The sequence below is a fragment of the Urocitellus parryii genome, chromosome 16, assembly GCF_045843805.1.
Source record: "Urocitellus parryii isolate mUroPar1 chromosome 16, mUroPar1.hap1, whole genome shotgun sequence".
Lineage (NCBI taxonomy): Eukaryota > Metazoa > Chordata > Mammalia > Rodentia > Sciuridae > Urocitellus > Urocitellus parryii.
This window is the reverse complement of record NC_135546.1, coordinates 23,827,123-23,850,898: the sequence shown is the minus strand read 5'-3', so window position 1 is coordinate 23,850,898 and position 23,776 is coordinate 23,827,123. Positions and strand designations below refer to the sequence as shown.

The 23,776-nt window shown below is 37.3% G+C and overlaps 1 protein-coding gene across 1 annotated transcript; it reads left to right on the top strand.

Annotated features, from left to right (window-relative positions):
• The first annotated feature begins 6,487 nt into the window (after positions 1-6,487).
• Positions 6,488-7,699, top strand: LOC144250640 (uncharacterized). Its single transcript, XM_077793535.1, has one exon. The coding sequence runs from the start codon at positions 6,488-6,490 to the stop codon at positions 7,697-7,699; it is 1,212 nt and encodes a 403-aa protein (XP_077649661.1).
• Positions 7,700-23,776: the final 16,077 nt, after the last annotated feature.

The following is a 23,776-nucleotide window of genomic DNA, read 5'->3' as shown; positions in this document are numbered from 1 at the left end:
CAGTCCCACCAACAATGTACAAGTGTACCCTTTTTCCCACAACCTCGCCAGCACTTACTGTTGTTCGACTTCATAATGGCTGCCAATCTTACTGGAGTGAGATGGTATCTTAGGGTGGTTTTGATTTGCATTTCTCTGACTTCTAGAGATGGTGAGCATTTTTTCATGTACTTATTGATTGATTGTATGTCCTCCTCTGAGAAGTGTCTATTCAAGTCCTTGGCCCATTTGTTGATTGGGTTATTTTTTATCTTATTGTCTAATTTTCTGAGTTCTTTATATATTCTGGATATTAGGGCTCTATCTGAAGTGTGAGGAGTAAAGATTTGTTCCCATGATGTAGGCTCCCTATTTACCTCTCTTATTGTTTCTTTTGCTGAGAAAAAACTTTTTAGTTTAAGTAAGTCCCATTTGTTGATTCTAAATGTTAACTCTTGTGCTATGGGTGTCCTATTGAGGAATTTGGAGCCCGACCCCACAGCATGTAGGTCGTAGCCAACTTTTTCTTCTATCAGATGCCGTGTCTCTGATTTGATATCAAGCTCCTTGATCCATTTTGAGTTAACTTTTGTGTTTGGCAAGAGAAAGGGATTCAGATTCATTTTGTTGCATATGGATTTCCAGTTTTCCCAGCACCATTTGTTGAAGATGCTATCCTTCCTCCATTGCATGCTTTTAGCCCCTTTGTCAAATATAAGAAATTTGTAGTTTTGTGGGTTGGTTTCTGTGTCCTCTATTCTGTACCATTGGTCCACCCGCCTGTTTTGGTACCAGCACCATGCTGTTTTTGTTACTATTGCTCTGTAGTATAGTTTGAGATCTGGAATCGCTATACCACCTGATTCACACTTCCTGCTTAGTATTGTTTTTGCTATTCTGGGTCTTTTATTCTTCCATATGAATTTCATGATTGCTTTCTCCATTTCTACAAGAAATGCCGTTGGGATTTTGATTGGCATTGCATTAAACCTATAGAGAACTTTTGGTAATATCGCCATTTTGATGATGTTAGTTCTGCCTATCCATGAACAGGGTATGTTTTTCCATCTTCTAAGGTCTTCTTCAATTTCTCTTTTTAGGGTTCTGTAGTTTTCATTGTATAAGTCTTTCACCTCTTTTGTTAGGTTGATTCCCAAGTATTTTATTCTTTTTGAGGATATTGTGAACGGCTTGGTTGTCCTCGTTTCCATTTCAGTGGATTTGTCGCTGATATACAGGAATGCCTTTGATTTATGCGTGTTGATTTTATAACCTGCCACTTTGCTGAATTCATTTATTATCTCTAACAGTTTCTTTGTAGACCCTTTTGGGTTTGCTAGGTATATAATCATGTCATCTGCAAATAGTGATAATTTAAGTTCTTCTTTTCCTATTTTTATGCCTTTAATTTCTTTCATCTGTCTAATTGCTCTGGCCAGTGTTTCGAGAACTATGTTGAACAGAAGTGGTGAAAGAGGGCATCCCTGTCTTGTTCCAGATCTTAGAGGGAATGCCTTCAATTTTTCTCCATTCAGAATGATGCTAGCCTGAGGCTTAGCATAAATTGCTTTTACAATGTTGAGGTATGTTCCTGTTATCCCTAGTTTTTCAAGAGTTTTGAACATAAAGGGATGCTGTACTTTGTCGAATGCTTTTTCCGCATCTATCGAGATGATCATATGGTTCTTACTTTTAAGTCTATTGATGTGGTGAATAACATTTATTGATTTCCGTATATTGAACCAACCTTTCATACCAGGGATGAATCCTACTTGATCATGGTGCACAATTTTTTTGATATGTTTTTGTATCCGATTCGCCAGAATTTTATTGAGGATTTTTGCATCTAGGTTCATTAGAGATATTGGTCTGTAGTTTTCTTTCTTTGAAGTGTCTTTGTCTGGTTTCGGAATCAGGGTGATGTGAGCCTCGTAGAATGAATTTGGTAGTTCTCCCTCTTTTTCTATTTCCTGAGATAGCTTGAAAAGTATTGGTATTAGTTCCTCTTTAAAGGTTTTGTAAAACTCTGCTGTATACCCGTCCGGTCCTGGGCTTTTCTAAGATGGTAATCTTTTGGTGGTTTCTTCTATTTCCTCAATTGATATTGGTCTGTTTAGGTTGTCTATATCCTCCTGACTCAATCTGGGCAGATTATATGACTTAAGAAATTTATTGATGCCTTCACTATCTTCTATTTTATTGGAGTATAAGGATTCAAAATAATTTCTGATTATCTTCTGTATTTCTGAAGTGTCTGTTGTGATATTGCCTCTTTCATCCAGTATGCTGGTAATTTGAGTTCTCTCTCTTCTTCTCTTCGTTAGCATGGCTAAGGGTCTGTCAATTTTATTTATTTTTTCAAAGAACCAACTTTTAGTTTTGTCAATTTATTCAATTGTTTCTTTTGTTTCAATTTCATTAATTTCAGCTCTGATTTTAATTATATCTTGCCTTCTACTTCTTTTGCTATTGTTTTGCTCTTCTTTTTCTAGGATTTTGAGATGAAGTATGAGATCATTTATTTGTTGGTTTTTTCTTTTTTTAAGGAATGCACTCCAAGCAATGAATTTTCCTCTTAGAACTGCTTTCAATGTGTCCCATAGATTCCGATATGTTGTGTCTGTATTTTTATTTAACTCTAAGAATTTTTTAATTTCCTCCTTGATGTCTTCTAAAACCCATTGATCATTCAGTAACCTATTGTTCATTCTCCAAGTGATGCATGATTTTTCCTTCCTTCTTTTATCGTTGATTTTCAGTTTCATTCCATTGTGATCAGATAAGATGCATGGTATTATCTCTACACCTTTATATTGACTAAGAGTTTCCCTGTGACATAATATATGATCTATTTTTGAGAAGGATCCATGTGCTGCTGAGAAAAAAGTGTAGCTGCTTGATGTTGGGTGGTATATTCTATATGTGTCAATTAAGTCTAGGTTGTTAATTGTATTATTGAGTTCTATAGTTTCCTTATTCAGCTTTTGTTTGGAAGATCTGTCCAGTGGTGAGAGAGGTGTGTTAAAGTCTCCCATGCTTATTGTATGGTGGTCTATTAGATTCTTGAACTTGAGAAGAGTTTGCTTGATGAACATAGCAGCCCCGTTGTTTGGGGCATATATATTTATGATTGTTATGTCTTGTTGGTGTATGGTTCCCTTGAGCAGTATGTAGTGTCCCTCTTTATCCCTTTTGATTAACTTTGGCTTGAAATCTATTTTATTTGATATGAGTATGGACACTCCTGCTTGTTTCTGCAGTCCATATGAGTGATGTGATTTTTCCCAACCTTTCACCTTCAGTCTATGTATATCTTTTCCTATCAAATGCGTCTCCTGCAGGCAGCATATTTTTGGGTCTTGTTTTCTGATCCATTCAACTAGCCTGTGTCTCTTAATTGGTGAGTTTAAGCCATTAACATTTAGGGTTATTATTGAGATATGGTTTGTTCTTCCAGCCGTAGTTTGTTTATTAATGCTATTAAACCTGATTTGTTTTCCTCTTTGATTATTTTCCCCCCTTTACTGTCCTACCTCCCACTGTTGGTTTTCATTGTTGTTTTCCATTTCCTCTTCCTGTAGTGTTTTGCCAAGGATTTTTTGAAGAGATGGTTTTCTAGCTGCAAATTCTTTTAACTTTTGTTTGTCGTGGAATGTTTTAATTTTATCTTCCATCCTGAAGTTTAATTTCGCGGGATACCCGATTCTTGGTTGGAATCCATTTTTTTTAAGCGTTTGAAATATGTTATTCCAGGATCTTCTAGCTTTTAGAGTCTGTGTTGAGAGATCAGCTGTTATCCTGATTGGTTTACCCCTAAATGTAATCTGCTTCCTTTCCCTTGTAGCTTTTAAAATTCTCTCCTTATTCTGTATGTTGGACATCTTCATTATAATGTGTCTAGGTGTGGATCTCTTATGATTTTGCACATTCGGCGTCCTGTAGGCTTGTAGGATTTGGGATTCTGTCTCATTCTTCAAGTCTGGGAAGTTTTCTTGTATTATTTCACTGAATAGATTGCTTAATCCTTTGGTTTGGAGCTCTGTGCCTTCCTGTATCCCAATGACTCTTAAGTTTGGTCTTTTGATATTATCCCATAGTTCTTGAATGTTCTGCTCATGGTTTCTTAGTAGACTTGCTGAGCTATCTATGTTCTTTTCAAGTTGAAATACTCTGTCTTCATTGTCTGATGTTCCATCTTCTAAGTGATCGACTCTGCTGGTAGTATTCTCAATTGAGTTTTTAAGTTGGTTTATTGTTTCCTGCATTTCTTGTATTTCTATTTGTTTGTTTTTTATTACCTCTATCTCCCTGTGAAATTGATCTTTTACTTCCTGGATTTGTTTGTCAATGTGATCTTTCATTGTCTGATTTTGCTGTCTCATGTCTTCCTTGAGACTCCAGATCATCTGAAGCATGTATGTCCTGAGCTCTCTATCTGACATTCCATCTGTTGCAGCTATTACCTCTTCTAAAGTTGAGTTGACCTGCATTGACTGTGGTCCTTTCTTTCCTTGTCGTTTCATACCGCTGGCGTTTCTTTCTGCTTCGTGAAATTGTTGTGTCTTTGATATTTTCCCTCTATTTATTTATATTGCTCTTATATAGTTGAAAAATCACCCTTGCAGGGCAGGTAGTGGCTGTGATCCTCCTCCAATTAGTGTGATCCGTCTACCATGCTGGCAGGCCCTAGGTCTGCTTTGCTGGTCGGTCAAAGGTCCACCTACCCAGCAGGCGCCAGGGGCACCTGTGTCACTCCGTAGGTTGCTGGGCCTAACCTCCCGATGGGTTGCAGGTTCGCCTAGCTTGCAGGCACTGGGGGAGGGGCCGGTTCCGCCCCTCAGCAGGCTTTGGGCCCGCTCTGCTGGTGTTCACTGTCCCGCCTACCTTGCAGACACTGGGGGAGGGGACGGGCCTAGCCCTCAGCCGTCCGCAGGACCTGTCCTAGTGGGTCCGGTCCGAGTTCCCCGCAGGCACGTGTAGCTGCTGTCACTTAGCTGGTTGCTGGGCCTGACCCGCCCGCCCGTGGCTTGCAGGTTCACCTAGCTTGCAGGCACTGGGGGAGGGGCCGGTTCCGCCCCTCAGCAGGCTTTGGGCCCGCTCTGCTGGTGTTCACAGTCCCCCGCCTACCTGCAGACACTGGGGAAGGGGACGGGACTAGCCCTCAGCCGTCCGCAGGACCTGTCCTAGTGGGTCCGGTCTGCGTTCCAGCAGGCGCGTGTAGCTGCTGTCACTTGGCTGGTTCCTGGGCCTGACCCAACAGCCATGACTTCTCATCATCTTCGAGAAATTTTAAAAGAGCAGGGAATAAAAGAGAGAGAGGGAAGATATGGAAAGTGTGACTTTGACTATTTACAACCAAGAAAACAATTGTATTATCATAGACAAAATCAATCAGTAGTCCCTATTTATGATAAAATTTTATGGTCAAAAGAAACCAGAGATTATTAATATCTGAAACAAAAATTCAATGTATTCCAATTATTTTGAGGAGTTTTATATGTTTTTAAGAATAAATCCACAGCCCTTTTTGAAATGAAAGGCAATGTGGAAAATTTGAAATCTAGCCCATGCATCAGTTTTTAACTTGGCCAATTATAAATGTAGCTCTGATTTAAAATTCCAGTCAAACATTTGCACAGAAAAGATATTTTTAAAAGTGATCCTTTTGGGAGTTTCTTTATAAAATATCCATTTTTCTGAAGCAAGAGATTAATTTCTCCTTGTGCCCAAATGGACAATATTAAGAATTGTAGAAAAATTTCTACTTCCCCACTATTTCTCAATGACAATTCTGGTACAGATTTCTGGAAAGTGCACTGTATAGATAATGCTAGAAGTAACACAATAAGCGATGTCTCTACGATGAGTAATGACCAGTATATTTACATTGGTTATAAAAATTATGACCATAGAGAAATCCTAGTCCTTTTCTAAAGGAAATTTACCAAGATGAAAAATGTAGGAAAGCCTTGCTTCAGTGATCAAAAACTAGTATTCATTAAAATATTCATAGCCAAGCCAAAACCTGCAAGTGTAAGATATGTGAAAGGGCCCTTAACCACAGTGCAGAGCTTGCTTAATACAAGAAAATTCATAGAGAAAGTGAGCCCTATAGGTATAGAAGATATTGAGCAGGCAAATGCTTTGATATATTTTTTAAACAGAGCAGATACTATGACAGTGATAAATTCTACAAATTTAAAGGATGTGGAAAAACTTTTAGTGAAAAGTTACAACTTATTAAGTATCAGAGGATTTATACTGAAGGAAAGACCTGTAAATATAAAAGTGTGGGAAAGCTGTATAATTTTTTTCAACTCTTACTCAACACCAAAAAATTTATTTTGCAGAGAAGACCTACCAATGTGAAGAATGGAATGCACTCAAGAGCTTTACTCAACATCACAGTATTCATACAGGAGATATGCCATGCAAATGCAAAGAATGTGACAAAACTTCTAATAAAAGCTCAAATCTTATTTGCCACCAGTGGACTCACCCTGGAGTGATGCCCTACATATCTAAACAATTTTGCAAAGGTTTGAGTCAAAAACCAAGCCTTAAAAATTACCAGAGAATTCATACTGGAGAAAAGCCCTTCAAATGTAAAGTATGTGGCAAAAGTTTTAATAGAAATTCACATCTTGATTGCCATAACAGGATTCATACTGGAGAGAAGACCTACAAATGTAAAGTGTGTGGCAAGAGTTTTAATAGAAACTCAAATCTTGATCACCACAACAGGATTCATACTGGAGAAAAGCCCTACAAATGTAAAGTGTGTAGCAAGAATTTTAATACAAACTCGCATCTTGATCGCCACAACAGGATTCATACTGGAGAGAAGCCCTACAAATGTAAATTGTGTAGCAAAAGTTTCAGTCAAAAATCATCACTTACTTATCACCAGCGAATCCACACTGGAGAGAAGCCCTACAAGTGTAAAGAGTGTGGCAAAGCTTTTAATAGCATCTCACATCTCTATTGCCACAATAGGATTCATACTGGAGAGAAGCCCTACAAATGTAAAATGTGTGGCAAGAGTTTTAATCACATATCATCACTTACTCAGCACCAGCGAATTCACACTGGAGAGAAGCCATACAGCTGTAAAGAATGTGGCAAAGCTTTTAATAGCATCTCACAGCGTAATTGGCACAAAAGTATTCATACTGGAGAGAAGCCCTACAAATGTAAAGAGTGTGGCAAAAGTTTTAATACAAACTCACATCTCTATTACCACAACAGGATTCATACTGGAGAGAAGCCCTACAAATGTACAGTGTGTGGCAAGAGTTTCAGTAAAAAATCATCACTTACTCAGCACCAGCGAATCCACACTGGAGAGAAGCCCTACAAATGTAAAGAATGTGGCAAAAGTTTTAATCAAAAAATAGTACTTACTCAGCACCTGAGAATCCACACTGGAGAGAAGCCCTACAAATGTACAGTGTGTGGCAAAAGTTTCAGTCAAAAATCATCACTCACTTATCACCAGCTAATCCACACTGGAGAGAAGCCCTACAAGTGTAAAGAGTGTGGCAAGAGTTTTAATCGCATATCATCACTTACTCAGCACCAGCGAATTCACACTGGAGAAAAGCCCTACAAATGTAGAGAATGTGGCAAAGCTTTTAATCAACAACCATCACTTTCTCGACACCAGAGAACCCATACTAGAGATAAGTCCTATAAATGTGAAGAATGGCAAAGCTTTTAATATTGAAGGTGACATCTTACTAAACATTATAGATTTTATACTGGAGAGAAGTTTTACAATGAAAACATTGCATCAGTGTCTTTAGGATGAATCAACCCTATTTCACAGTAGTTCAACACTATTTCACACCAGAGATATGATAGCACAGAAATCATATAAATGTAAAATAGGTGACAGAGTCTCCAATAGTTGTTCACAACCTACTCAGCACCTCAGAATTCATACGAGTGATAGGACGTGCGGAAAAATTTTTGCAAAGCTTTTGGCCATTGATCAAACATTTTTAAAACACGGGAGGATTTATAGCATATAGAAACCCAAAGAATGTGTCCAAGACTGTAGTCAAATTTCGGACATTTTTTAATTTCTGACCTCATATTTATATCAAATGTGGAGTAGCATTTTTCCAAAGTGTGTACCTTAGATAACAGCAAAATATTTACATAACACCTTGGCAAATATAAAGATTGTATTAAGTTTCTTATCTATAGCACATCCCTGGAAGTTTTTGGGACTTAGGTGGAAAAAAAACATTTAAATGTAGAAAATGGGTAATTGCTTTTGACATTTGCTGAAAATTTTCTTAACATCTTTAGCTGAAATTGTATAAATAAGGAAATACAAGTATAGAATTGTGCATCCCTAAAAGGATATAATTTTAGTATAAATCAACAATTACTAAAGAGTCTCATTTTTCACAACTGGAGAAATAATAATACTCAGAGTTGATTATTTCAGAAGTCTCTTAAGATTTATATGAAATTTAAAATTTAAATTTTTAAAAGCCTCTTAAACTTAGGGACACTTAATCAGTAAACCACATCCTCTGATTTTTTTTTTAATTTTTATTTAGAGATAGGTTTTTGTAAGTTGCATAGGGCCTCACTAAGTTATGGAGCCTGACTTTGAACTTGCAAAGCTTCTCACATCCCTGGAGTCACGGCATGGTCCACCATGCCCGTTTTACAGACATTTTTTACTTATATTTCATTACAGATGCAATTTGTTATTAAATAAAGTGTGAATTTCTTAATGTTAACCTTGTCATGCATTTAATGATATTAGTTCACAAATCTCCCACTATTCACTTTGCTAATGGATCGATGCAGTAGTAAAACGTTCTATTGCGTAAATAATCTATAACGTCTCCATTAATTATTTCATGTTTAATCAAGTGTTATTTGGAGAATATTACTTTTGTAAATTATATACTCTCTCGTTTGTAATTATGGGAAACTTAAGACAGTTATAGGAAGGACCTCGGGATACTAAAATAATGCCCAGATATCCCTAGTTTGAATCATGAGTTTAACATTTCACCTTAGAGAGTAGCAGTACACCCTAAGGGATCTACAACTCTGGAGAGGTATACAAGCTCTGAGGGAGAGGAGAAAGACGCAAGAGACTAGGAGCCAACGTGCCTATTCAGGCAATAAAGGAGGGTTGCTGAAGGGGGAAATAATCTTAATGTTTCCTGGGGAATCCACATGGTCCATAGGCCCATCCTGACTCTTGCACTGAAGATATCATGCAGTTCCTCATGAATTCTATGATGTTCATCACTGAGGTGACTATACTCTCCTCTAGTGTAGGAAAAACGTCACAATTTGGGACCACTTCTTTAGTTTTGGATACCCAGTAGAAAAGTGTAACATGAAACATGTAAAATTATGACTGTAAAAAGAAAAAGACATACTATAGGAGCATTTATGTCCCCACATTTTTTATTTCATTATATATTTTGATTTTGTAGACCCTACGGTTCTACTTAATAATTTACAATATAATGTTTGTTATACTTATTGGATTATACAATAGATAGCATGTGTCATGGTCTCCCAGAACCCTCTGTAATACAGTTATTATAAGACACTATCAACTAATCCTGTCCCTCATCAGATCTTATAGCTCCAAGAGCCCATGACATCACAGACAGAGAAACACAATTTTGATTGAAATAAACCTCTAGACTCCCATCTACAAGTCCTGTTCAAAAAGTAAAAACACAATATTCTCTTCATATGTGAGCCTTTTGGGTCAATAAAACACAGCCCACCAATATTTCATTTAACTTTGTTTGGGAAAATAAATATTGAAATATAATGATAAGTTCTAGGAGAATAATATTCACACCATTCTTTATTCCAAAGCGTAAATATCTAGGTTTCATGCTTATCTCCACATTATTTTATGCAGAAAACTGGCTTCATTTTACCTATGAGAGTTTAAACTATTTATATGGCAAGGAGGGAAGATTCAGTCCTAGAGGTCTAAAGAAAATACTAAAATCTTCCCTTTTCTTGATTGAATTATGTCTGCAATCCTTGATGAAACAGCTAAAGAATGCTGATTTCTCAATACATCTGGCTGGGTGGCTCATTCATTGGAATCCCAATTTATTTAGTCATCTCAAGGCTCTCACTCCCTCCTCTAGGATCTGACCTGTTCTTGGGAGGACTTGGTGTTCTTCAGGGGATCACCAGGTCATGCAAGATGTTGGAATGAATCTTTCTTTGTTCTAACTTGTATTTATTCAACCTCACTTTTAATACAAGTTAGAACACGACTTCAGACTCTCACCTGTGGAGAGGATGCTCTGCCAGGAACTTCCCAGTCAGGACCCTGAAAAGCTCTTTGGGACTCCCCAGTACATAGGTTCAGTGGTTGGGTCTTCCTAGTCTGGCAATACAGTTGCCTATGTCTTTCTCTTTTGCTTTCTCTCTTGCTTTCATAGAATTACTCAAGAAACACTGTCTTGTATGAAGAGAGTGTCTTCCTTATCTATTGGATCTGACCTGCGAAGTTGAGCAGCTGCCCACATACTGAATGTCACAAACACATGTATGTGTTATCTTTCAACTGCATGATTTTTTATTGCATGGGGGAGGAAATTGAGAATGCTTTCTTTGAATGCCCACAGCACTATTCATAGTATTCGTAACACTGCTATGTAATGTTTCCTCTCTGCTCAACTTGTAAGTATTGTTCTTGTGCTGCTTTGTAAAACAAATAGAAAAGAGTTGTAAACCAGAAATTTTGTGATTATAGCTAGTTGCACAGACTGACTTGGGCAACTCTATTTACCATTTTGTTTTGTATGGGCTCAAGGTACTCTTTTATACTTTTATTTAACGTTAATAACCTTACCATTCATTGAAGAGTTTTTAACTCACAAACCTTCTCGGTATAAAAATTTTCCTTGTCAATTTAAAAATTTCTTACTCTTTCTACATCCTGGGAACAAATTTTTACTCCTCACACTTCAGATAGAGCCCTAATATCCAGAGTATACAAAGAACTCAAAAAATTAGACAATAAGATAACAAATAACCCAATCAACAAATGGCCCAAGGACCTGAACAGACACTTCTCAGAGGAGGATATACAATCAATCAACAAGTACATGAAAAAATGCTCACCATCTCTAGAAGTCAGAGAAATGCAAATCAAAACCACCCTAAGATACCATCTCACTCCAGTAAGATTGGCAGCCACTATGAAGTCAAACAACAACAAGTGCTGGCGAGGATGTGGAGAAAAGGGTACTCTTGTACATTGCTGGTGGGACTGCAAATTGGTGTGGCCAATTTGGAAAACAGTTTGGAGATTCCTGGGAAAGCTGGGAATGGAACCACCATTTGACCCTGCTATTGCCCTTCTCGGACTATTCCCTGAAGACCTTAAAAGAGCATGCTACAGGGATGCTGCCACATCGATGTTCATAGCAGCACAATTCACAATAGCTAGACTGTGGAACCAACCCAGATGCCCTTCAATAGATGAATGGATAAAAAAAAATGTGGCATCTATACACAATGGAGTACTATGCAGCAGTAAAAAATGACAAAATCATAGAATTTGCAGGGAAATGGATGGCACTAGAGCAGATTATGCTTAGTGAAGCTAGTCAATCCCTAAAAAATAAATACCAAATGTCGTCTTTGATATAATGAGAGCAACTATGAACAGAGAGGGAGGAAGAGCAGGAAGAAAAGATTAACATTAAACAGAGACATGAGATGGGAGGGAAAGGGAGAGAAAAGGGAAATTGCATGGAAATGAAGGGAGACCCTCATTGCTATACAAAATTACATACAAGAGGTTGTGAGGGGAATGGGAAAATAAACAAGGAGAGAAATGAATTACAGTAGATGGGGTAGAGAGAGAAGATGGGAGGGGAGGGGAGGGGGGATAGTAGGGGATAGGAAAGGTAGCAGAATACAACAATTACTAATTGGGCATTATGTAAAATTGTGGATGTGTAACCGACGTGATTCTGCAATCTGCATTTGGGGTAAAATTGGGAGTTCATAACCCACTTCAATCTAATGTATGAAATATGATATGTCAAGAGCTTTGTAATGTTGTGAACAACCAATAAAAATTAAAAAAAGGAAAAAAAAATTTCTTACTCTTTTAGGGTATACATGATAGTAGAGCAAATTTTGACATATTATACATGAAGTAAAACTCATTTTAGTTACCATAACATTCCTGAGATATACATGTTGTGGACCTTCCCTGGTGGTGTATTTATATATAAACATTGAAAACTTGTGTCTGATTCATTCTACTGTCGTTTGTATTTCTATTTCCCTTTTATTCCCTTCAATCCAACTTTGTCTAATCCACTGAATTTCTATTCTCTCCCCCTCCCTTGTTGAGTGTTTTAGCATCTATGTATATTATGTATTATATGTAATATCTGTTTCATTCTACTATCATTTCTATCCCCATATTACCTACCCTCCCTGCACTCCTCTGTACTTAATCTAAATAACTATTCTTCCCCCAGCCCAATTGTGAATTAGCATACACTTATTGGAGAGAATATTTGGCCTTTGTATTTGTGTGTGGGGGGGGCGGCTTATTTCACTTAGCATGATATTCTTCAACTCTATCCTTTTACCACCAAATGGCATAGTTTCATTCATGTTTAAAGCTAAGTAATATTCCATTGGTGGGGGAAATTATATATATATATATATATATATATATATATATATATATATATATTATATATATATATATAATATATATATATATATCACATTTTATTTATCCATTCATCTGTTGAAGGAAACATAGGTTGGTTCTATGGTTTAATCTATTGTGAATTGTGCTGCTATAAACATTGGTGCAGCTATTTCCCTGTAGTATGCTGTTTTTAAGTCCTTTGGGTATAGTCCAAAGAGAGGGATAGCTGGGTCAAATGATGTTTCCATTCTGGTTTTTCAAGGCTTTTCCATACTGCTTTCCATGGTGGTTGCACCAATTTGGGGTCAATCTCATGAGCAATGTGTGTGTGTTCCTTTTCACCCACAACCTCACCAACATTTATTGTTGCCTGTATTATTAATGATTGCCATTCTGACTGAAGTCATTTGTATAAAATCTGTAGGTTCTTTCTTCACATTATTGTCTCTTTTGCTGAGAAGCAGCTTTTTAGTTTGAATCTATCCCCTTTATTTATTTTGATTTTTAATTTTTCTGCTGTAGGGGTCTTGTTATGGAAGTGAGATTGTGTACCAAAATTCACCTCAGATTTTTAAATGGCATCCCAAGTTCATGAATGTTTCAGTTTTATTGTTTCTCTTACTATCTTGCCTCATAGATCTACATGTTCTAAAGAGACATGAAATGATCTAGCTTCACATACATGATTTTCTGATGACTTTTATTTTTCAATATGTAGCTGCAGATGGTTTAAAATATAAATCTATTATTTCAGACTTTAAATAAAGCACATCCATGCCTTGTGTAGGAAATATTCCATCAATAGATCAACATCAAATCTATATATATATATAAAAGCCTGGATTCTAATGCATGCACATCCAACGCAGAGCTTGGCCCATAACACTTATTCTATTCTAGATCCACACTTTAGAACCTCCATGAAAGCTCTTATAAATCCACAGCCTAAGACTCGCTTCCCAGACATTCTTCTTTTTTGGGGGTGGTACGATGACGAATTTGAACTCAGGGGCACTCAACCCCTGAGCCATATCCCTATCCTTATTTTATGTAGAGACAGGATCTCACTGATCTGCTTAGTAAATTTTTTTCACTGAGGGTGGTTCTGAACTCATGACCCTCCTTCCTCAGCCTTCCAAGCTGCTGAGATTACAGGCAAATACCACCATGCCCAGCTCCCCAGAGAGCCTTCTTGAACTGGTTGGAACCCACTTGTTCAGTATGTTTTGTCCTAATCCTCACAATTAGAGATGAAATTATTTTTCTCTCTATGAAAAATCATGGCTACAAAGAGATTGGACTCAACAACACGTAATTACACAGCATGTCCACCTTACAACAAAGGTGTTGTATGCAATTTTCCACCCCTCCAAAGAGATCTTCTTGGCTCCACAAAGTTGGGAGTACTGGCCAACCTTCTGCCATGGCTCATTCAGAAGCCTCCAAGGAAGTGAGTGTATATGAGGGACAGTATTCCAGGTGGCACGTTTGTGATTAATGGGCTATGCCAGGGAGTAAGGCAGAGCCCAATGAACCAAAGGCACAAAACTTTCATGTGGCTGGTCCAGGATGGGGGTGCATGAGGGTATACTTTTCTTTGGCCCTTGATGTGTCTTTCCTAACTGTACATATGCTGAAATACTTGTTCAATGAAGTGCATTCTTTTTCTGATTTATGTTTCCCTCTCATGTGTCTTTGGAGGTCTCATGCTTTGGCAATTATTGTGACTTTCTTCTTCAGTTTTCCAACCTTCCTCGTCCCATCCATGTGGAATTTATGTCTGTGGATATTAGTTTTCATTTTATATATTTCCATTTAGTCCAAATTTCCATTACCTCTAGAAAAAATAAATGTTTAATTCATTATCGTGCTTGTACTTACCCTTCACATGTTGATAATGGCAGTTATCAAGAACTATCTTCTGATTTCTACAACTGGAACATAGTGGGTCTGCTTGAAATGACTGTCCTTTCTTTTGACTCCAGATAATGGGGATCCTTTTTAATATAGCGCTCTAATGCTTTTATGTACATTTATATACAGTACCCAGGATATTGAGCCTGCTTTTTACATGGTTTTCTCTCAGAGAAGGTGGAGTTGATCATGTAGGTTTCTTAGAGTGGACTCCAGCTCGGACTCTGCCTCAGCTCTGACTAGATTTCATCTGCCTGTGATTTCTACAACATGTGACCTATAGTTATTCCTCTTATTTTCTTAATTTTAATATTTCACTTAGAGCTTGAGCCACAGGACTGACACTTTCGAAAGGATGACTTACCAAACCATCACTACCCCCAAGAAGGTGTGCTCCATGTACAAACTAGGAAAGAGGGGCCCATCACACATTTCAGGGCTTCAGGGAAATTATGGGGGTGCCAGGAGTCCCTCACATCAAAGTAGAGGCATTATAGGTTGTGGGACAGGTTTGGACTAATTTGATTTTAGGACCAGAATTAGAGTAATTTAAGTTTCCATATCAACATGAGAAAATAATCTCAAGATCCTTTTCCAGATCTGTCCAGGAAACTGTAAGGGTTTGAAGCCCAGATCCCTTGGATTGCTGTTATCCATCAGAGAAGACAATAAAATTAAGAGAGATGACATGTCCCACTGGGGAAGCCACAGTTCTGTGTTCTCCAGTGGGAACTTCTTGCCTTTCTATAGACAATAAAATTACAAATCTGCAGAGACAGAACTTAAACACAACCTTTCCATAAAACTTACAAGTGTTTGTGCTCTCCTCAGCTTATTCAGGTGACAAAGTTCCTCTGTGTCCTCAGATGCAGAGTTAGTGTGGATTCTAAAAAGGGCATTGGAGGAGGGAATTCAATCTACTAGTGAGCTTTTCAAGTAGCTTCTTTGCTTCTCAAAGAAGCAAACATCTTTAGAAGACAATATCCTTATTGCACCATACAGAACATGGTCCTCTGAGCTCATTAGGACTGTTGGAGCCCAGAGGACCATGTTCTGTATGGTGGAATGAGGATATTGTCTTCTAAACATGTTTGCTTCTTTGAGATCCTGCTAAAATGAGTCAATTTTTCTTATATTGAATGTCAGTTTTACTTCTTCATTTTTCAATGTAATAACTTCATGGGACATAACTTACATATGGTATGTCATGTAGAGATTTTAAACACTATACTTTGTATACTTATTACCAGGGAATTAATAAGTTTTAATATTTTGATTGATAATCTTGTTTTGGTCATCTTCATAACTCATAGAACAATTATTGTTTGAGTAATTGTACATTTTGAAATCTTTAGAGGGAAATGATGTTCTATGTTCAAAACCTCATTTTATAGAATGGAATCTCACATGGTTAAGAACTTTCAGTTGGTAAATGTCAAACAAGGGACCGTGATCAAAAGGAAGTACATTAAGTCTTTTAGAAAATCAAATAAATGTGCTGGTAAGTCCAATTCATGGTGCCAAATTATAAGCTTGTGAATATAATTCACAAGAATTTGGAAGAATGTTTTTATGTATTAGTCCATTCTGTTTTAATCACTAAAAACATTTTGAAATATCTAATAATGGAAATGTGTAAACTTAATTTTGCTTAGAGGAACATTCTGGACAATTGAAATCCATCCTGCCCTGGTCACTTTCAGATTTTTTTCCAAAATACAATTTTTTATGTCATCAGCATGCACAGATAAATGTGACCCCAAGACACACTGAAAAAGATAAAACAGGAAAGCTGAAAGCAGAACTTGACTCTTCCATCGCAATATGAGTCAGGGAAAATGGACCCTTCTGCAGGATCATGTGGATTTCCCAGTAACGAGAGCTTGGGGTCTGCAGAGAAGTGCTTGGGCTCTCTCATCCCTGAGGTTGTCCACAGAACAGAGTAGAGGAGAGTGTGGCTGTGGACTCTCTAATCAAGTCCTCCAGAGACCAATCAGGAAGCAGGCCTGATTTTATTGTGCAGTTACCATGTATATGTACTCAGGCAGTGCCTAAGCAAAATATAGACAGCCACCAATGTAATGTCTGCTAACTGTCCTTGCAGTGAACAATCAAAGAGTGGAACTGCAACACATGGCCTTGTGCCCAGAGTTGTACCAATGTGGTAAGCAATTTGCCACTCACACGCCTAGCATAGGGGGTGGCCTGCCACTCAGACGCCCTTTACCTGTGCCCTATATGCAGTACTCCATGCACTTGTCCCCACAGAGAAGCACCTCTGGGGCTTCTTTCTTGACTTTAAAGAACAATTTCTCTTTTAGTTACCTTTCTCAGGAGAAATTTAAAATAATAGTAATATAAATATCATAGCTGTGTTAACCCTGTGCTGTATTTTCAAACCCTGACAATTTACATAAGAAACCCATGGTTCTCATATCTACTTCTCACAAAGAGCTGCCATTAAGTAAAGTCTTGCCCAGGGTTTGCTCGTCGTGTTACTGGAGGGTGTGTTTTGCAGCAGAGGGGCTGGGTGATGTGTCGCCCTCTCTGAGGTGTCAGTCATTTCTTCCTAGTGCTATTTATAGATTCCCAGCACACAAAGAGACACAAGTAAGAGGTTTCTGCCAAGGCTGACATCAGTCCCAAGCCCACTTGCTTGAAGCAAGACCAGTCTCAATTCTCCATCTCCCTTTTGTCTCTTAGTTTATACAAAGAGGACATGGGGAGGGTTGGCAGTAGTGGTGAAGCTGAGCTGTGAAATGAGGACAACCCCAAGCTGTAAGTCTGCACATGTGTTGTTAGGGGTGACAGATCCTATTTACTCTCCCGTTATGAACAGGATGGTGCTCACACTGCATATGGGAGAAGAGATGCTTCTTCCTCTTACTTTCACCCTGGAATGTGCCCACCCAGAGGGTCCAGATCACCCTAACTTGCAGCAGGGTATCCTTCTCCTGTAATTATCTCTACTTCTGTCCTGATCACCAGCTCGTGTCCACTGCCTGAGCAGTCCTCACTAGATGGTTGCAACACAGATGATGATGCATGTATCATACAGCCTCCCCTGAGTTTAGTGAGAGCACCATATATAAGATGACTCTTTCTTGGATCCAGATGCTAGAGGGAGTCTTTAATATCAGCTCTTAGAAACAAAACTTGTGATATTTTTTTTTAAATATCTTTTTTCATGTGTGATCTGTTTTTTCTCATCTCCTCACTTGGCCTTTCCTTCTTCTTACCATATGTGAATTCTTCAAATGTAACCTATTTCAGAAATCTGTGTTAGATTCCCTGTGATTTACATATTCTTCCACACAGAATGCCCACTCTAGTGGGCAGCATTATTTCTCCAGTGCATAAAGGACATGAGTGCCCAGTACAATAGGGCATCCGTGGACCAAGGTGGAAGTGTCACTCCGTAGACCCTTGTTTGAGAGGTGTTTCTCAGATTACCTCCTTGATGTCAGAGAGCTTGTGTTATGTCTCATGATCTCCTGGACTATGTTGTGCCAGGCATAATGTGCACAGCTGGGAAGGTACATAGCTCAGGATTTCAGTCATCTATGAATCATTCCCTTCTCCAGGATGCTTCCTAACAACAATGGAGCCTCAGTAGGGATGTTACTATACATAATTCTTCACAACACTACCATGGTACATTTACACAATTTTAATCATGCTTGATGCGCATCATTTACTGATGATTGTGGTTCAAAACTGGAGCTAGCAGAATGACCAGACTGTGCTTTCTCCTGGCCACTATCTGTATGAAGATTAGTTCTCATTATTGCATGAAATTGTGTCCCTTTCTTTGAAGCATACTATCAGGAAAGGGTGTAAGTTCTTCCCAATACTTATACAGAAATTTACCATCAGAAAACAATTTTCCAACAGTTTCAAGGCAATGAATAATCCATTCATGAGTTGTTGACTATTACTGCAAATTCATGGCACCTGCACACTCCAGTTTGTATGACTGCAGATTCCTCAGCTACACTGACCTTAAATTCATCCAATGGCCTGGAGACCCACGTGATTAAAACATGTCATTTATTGAGTGTTAGACAAAATTTTTTATATCTGTTATAAGAGACATTTGGCAAGGAGTGGCCAAAAGCAGTTAAGAGGGAAAAGTAACTCTTAGGTTTTATAGCCCATAATTTGAACTGTATAAGTAATTTTAGACTGTGGACATTCTAAAAAGTGTTCACACTTTTCAAACATCAAAATGATATTTTACAAGGTAGAAGTTGCACAGATTTGATCACAACACATGTTCAATTAAAATGCTGGATCCTATATGAAGATACAAATTAAAAATTAAACAATAATTAACACTTCAAGTTGCAAAAATAAACAAAGATGGCTGGAAACACAAATCATGACTCAATAATGGCCTTAAATGTTAGTGGCTTAAACACACCAATCAAAAGACATAGGCTAGTAGCCTGGATTAAAAAAAATTCCAACCATATTCTGCCCCCAGGAGACTCAGGAAAAGACATACTGAAGGTGAAAGACTGGGAAAACACATACCTCTCACATGAACCTTGAAAGCAAGCAAGGGTCTCCATACTTAAATTAAATAAAGTAGACTTCAAGCCAAAGTTAATCAAAATAAATAAAGAAGAACATCTCATACTGCTGAAGGGAACCATACACCAACATGACATAACAATCATTAATATATATGCCACAAACAATGGCGCACCTATGTTCAAACAACTCTTTTCAAGTTCAAGAGTCAAATTGACCACAACATGATCTGGGGTGACTTTAACACACCTTTTTCACCACTGTATAGATCTTCCAAACAAAAGTTGAATAAAGAAACTATAGAGCTCAATAACACAATTAATAACTTAATTGACATATATAGAATATATATCAGACAGGAGGAGGAAGCTCGGCACCATGCCAGGCCAGAGGTACGAGGAAGGCTGGCCCTGCTGCAAGCGTTAGTCTGGAGGAAGCCCATCAACCCTTAAAACCCAAAATCAAATTTTTAATCATTTAATTTTAACAGTTTTCCCATTTTGTTGCCATGATCTTTTTTGCATTTTATTTTCACCTTTACTGTTTACTTTGCAGTGAACAATTCTTTTGTTAATACTTTCATTTAGATTATTTTCCTATATTTGTGATTTTAACACTGCTCGTTGCTACTGTATATAATTTAAATGATTTAATGTTGACCATGACATTATTGAACTAATTCTAATGTTTCATTAGTTTATGGAAATTGCTTAGAAACATTATAAAAATAATAGTATCATCTGCATATGCTATTTTTGATGAAAATCCTGTTTAATATTCTCAAACAATATTTAGAAGTCAGGAAAGCAAACATTTTTATCTTTTTCTAAAACTAAATTGTGAAACACTTCAGTTAACACCTTTAAATATGAAAACAGTTCATAGCTGCCCTTAAGTGGATTGAAAAAGAATTTTTCTCTGGTCATAATTGGCCATAAGTTTTAGAGTAATTTGATGAGTGATTTACCAAAACATTTGCTCTATCAAAATGATTTTTGGAAACTTCCCATATGACAATGTCCCTCTTGGTCATGAAGTCCAATCATTCTTTTTGTTGTTGTTCTCAGTTTGCTAGGGGTTTTGAATATCTGCATCAACATCTATAAAAAGATGGTCTGCAATTTCCATTGTTATGCTGTGTTAGCTGGTATTTCTGGCCTTACAGAAAGAATTAGTTAATTTTCTTCTTCTACATTTAGACGTGATCATGAATTATGGTTACTGATCCTTATTACATGTTTCATAGAAATCACCCATGAAGGCTCCTTTTTAAAAATGTGATTACTGTTTGGTTTTTTGGTGGGTCAATTTTTAGAGCTGGGTTTTCGCCAGGTTGGCCTCAAATTCCTTAGCCTAAATCCTCTTCTTGCTGTGGTCTCAAGATAGTGAAAACTAGTGGCATGGGCTCCCGTATCAGCATAACTGCAAGTATTTTTTGAGCAGTTGTAAACTTAAATGTTGATTTGTAGGTCTATTTTACATTTCTTCACATCTGGGTCTACTAATGTGTTCTATTGATTTCTGAAGTAATTTTCAAAGTTGATGATTATCTAGCAATTTATCTATATTTGGTTGTTTTCCAAACTTGAGATTTTCTTGGCAATTAACATGGAATAATGAGGAAGCATAATGTGGGAAACTGAGAACCTGGCATTTTGCTAATTGATCTCAAGATGCCCCATGAAGAATGGAGAGTGTGCAACCATAATCCTGTGAGACAAATAAAGCCGAAAAGCTAAATTATCATTTTATGTAGCCTAATACATGATCTTGAGTAACTTTCATATGTCTTTACACACTTGTTTAATTTTTAGGGCAGAATCCAAGTATTTTATCATATTTAAATTAGGATATGAGGGGTTTATATTAAATTTTGCTGAGTTGTGTAAGTTTCTTATATTTTGGATGTTGAGTTTTTCCAGACATGGGGCTAGAATCAGTTTTCTTTAACCCGGTCTACCTTACATTTTATTGATTGATTCCTTTGCTGTATAGAAGCATTTTTAGCTTTATATAGTCTCAGCCATTTTTCCTTGCACAGTCTCTGCATATTCTATCTAAAACCATTGCCAATACCAATGGCAAAAAAAAAATTCTCATTTTCATCTGGAATTTTTATGCTTTAGGTTATATCACAATGAGATATAACCACATGCTTGTGGGCTCAATCCTCAAAATGTTTGTAGGTAATTCATACTGCAGAGGATATGCAGAAAAGGAAACACTTGGACATCCTTTCCAGGAATATGAATTTGAATAGACGTTAACAAAACTATAAGGGGGTTTCTCAAAAAATTATAACTAGAGATGCAATATGACCCAGACATTGAGAATATGCCTCTATTTTTAAAATTTTTTGGAAAAATAGAATACACAAAATATGTACATGTGTATACAGAAGAGAGTTTTATTTTATTTACTCACATAATCATGGAAGTAATAGTTACCAAATGTTTGCCTGCAGGATGGTAATACTGGGAAACTGGAAACAGCTCAGTCCAAGAAGCTGGAAGGTTCACAATATGAGGAAACAAATGAAGCAGCTGTGGTCCAAAACAGAGGACTTAAATGATCCTGGTAGATGAAAAAACAAATAACCTGATCAACAAGTGGGCTAAAGGACCTGAACAGACACTTCTCAGGAGAGGATATACAATCAATAAATATATGAAAAAATGCTCATCATCTCTAGGGATCAGAGAAATGCAAATCAAAACTATTCTGAGATGTCATCTCACTAAAGTCAGAATGGCAGCTCCTATGAAGACAAACAACAATAAGTGTTGGTGAGGATGTGGAGAAAAGGTACACTCATACACTGCTAGTGGGACTGCAAATTGGTGCAGCCACCATGGAAAGTAGTATGGAGATTCCTTGGAAATATGGGAATGGAACCTATGTTTGACACAACTATCCCTATCTTCATTCTAAGCACAAAGGTTTAAAAACATCATACTACAAGGACACAGCCACATAAAAGTTTATGGCACCACAATACACAATAGCTAAACTATGGAGCCAACATAGATGCCCTTCAGTGGATGGATAGATTAAAAAATGTGGCATATATACACAATGGAATTTTACTCAGCAATACAAGAATAAAATCGTGGCATTTGAATGTAAATGGATGGAGTTGGAGAAGATAATGATGAGTAAAGTTAGCCAATGCCTCCCCTCTAAAATAAAAAAAATGCAGAATATTTTATATTTTATTGACATAGGAGGCTGACTCATAATGGAGTAAGAAGGGGGAGCATAAAAGGAATAGATGAATTCTAGATAGGGCAGAGGGGTGGGAGGAAAAGAGAGTGGGAAGGGGATTAGCAAGGATGGTGGAATGTGTCATACATCCAAAATACATGTATGAAGACTTGAATTGAGTGTCAACATACATTACATAAAAAAGATACAAAAATTGTGGTATATATGTGTATTAAGAATTGTAATGCAAAAGAAAAAAAGAATTGCATTAACTTACATTAGGTTGAGGAAAGTGAAAGGAGGGGAAGGCAGGGGATGTGGGAATAAGAAACAGAATGAAACAGACATTATTACTTTATGTATGTATGTGACTGTGTGACCCATGTGATTCTACAATATGTATACTCAGAAAAAATGATAAATTATATCCCATCTATGTATGATATATCAAAGTACATAAATGCTTTCTACTGTCATGGGTAATTAATTAAAACAAATAAAAATTTTAAAAAGACCCAGGTAGAGCCAATGGTGCAAGTACCCAAAGGGGACTTCAAGAAGCTTGGAGCATAAATGAGTGACTGCTTCTCTTGCTTTTTTCCAAATCAAACCTATTGAACACCTATATATATATATGTTCATTACAGGTATTCCCCAGGCTTTCTGACTCAGCCTTTAGGAAGCACACTCACAGACACCTGGAGAGATCTTCCACACCAATTCTCTGGGTATATCAATCCACTCAAATGGACAGCTGACATTAACCACTTCAACAATTGAAGGAAATAAAATCCATCTTTAGGAATATCTACCCTCCCAAGTTAACTGCAGTAATATCCACAACCTAAATTTCCAAAGAGTAACTCAGGAAGAAGAACCTATGGTATGTTACAGATAATAGCAAAAGAGAGATTTATCATTGTGTTTACACACAAATATATCAACATACATATATAACCTTTTAAGTTTTTTTTTTTTACGATTATTTTGAGACAAGATATTTTAAGGTGCAGTGGGTGTCACCAAGATGCGAGGCTGGCTCCAAGATAGTGATTCTCGAGTCCCTAACATGACAAAAGAAACGTGCCTCCACACCTCACTTATTACTTAACTTTAAAATAAGGATGATGTATATGGCAGTGTTGCCAAAATGTGAAGGCCAGCCTTAGTAGTTTGGTAACAATATCTTAAAACTAAAAAAGAAAATGATGGTGGATCTCTGTCACAGGTAAGGCAACCCTGGGTCGAAACCCCAGAAACAAAAGAATATTCTCCATTAACACACACAAGCTGGAGGACTTTAGGCTAAGTGAGATGATCCAGATGCAGAAGTACATTGTATACTCTATGTTCAGAGCCTGGAAGAAAATAGAATGGATGTATAGGGAGAGCCGGGTTGATATCAGGGAGGATCATCAATAATATCGCATCATATACTGGAAATTC

What these genes read in the sequence shown, in the direction of transcription:
- LOC144250640 (XM_077793535.1), top strand. Translation starts at nt 6,488, where the DNA reads ATGCCCTACATATCTAAACAATTTTGCAAAGGTTTGAGTCAAAAACCA.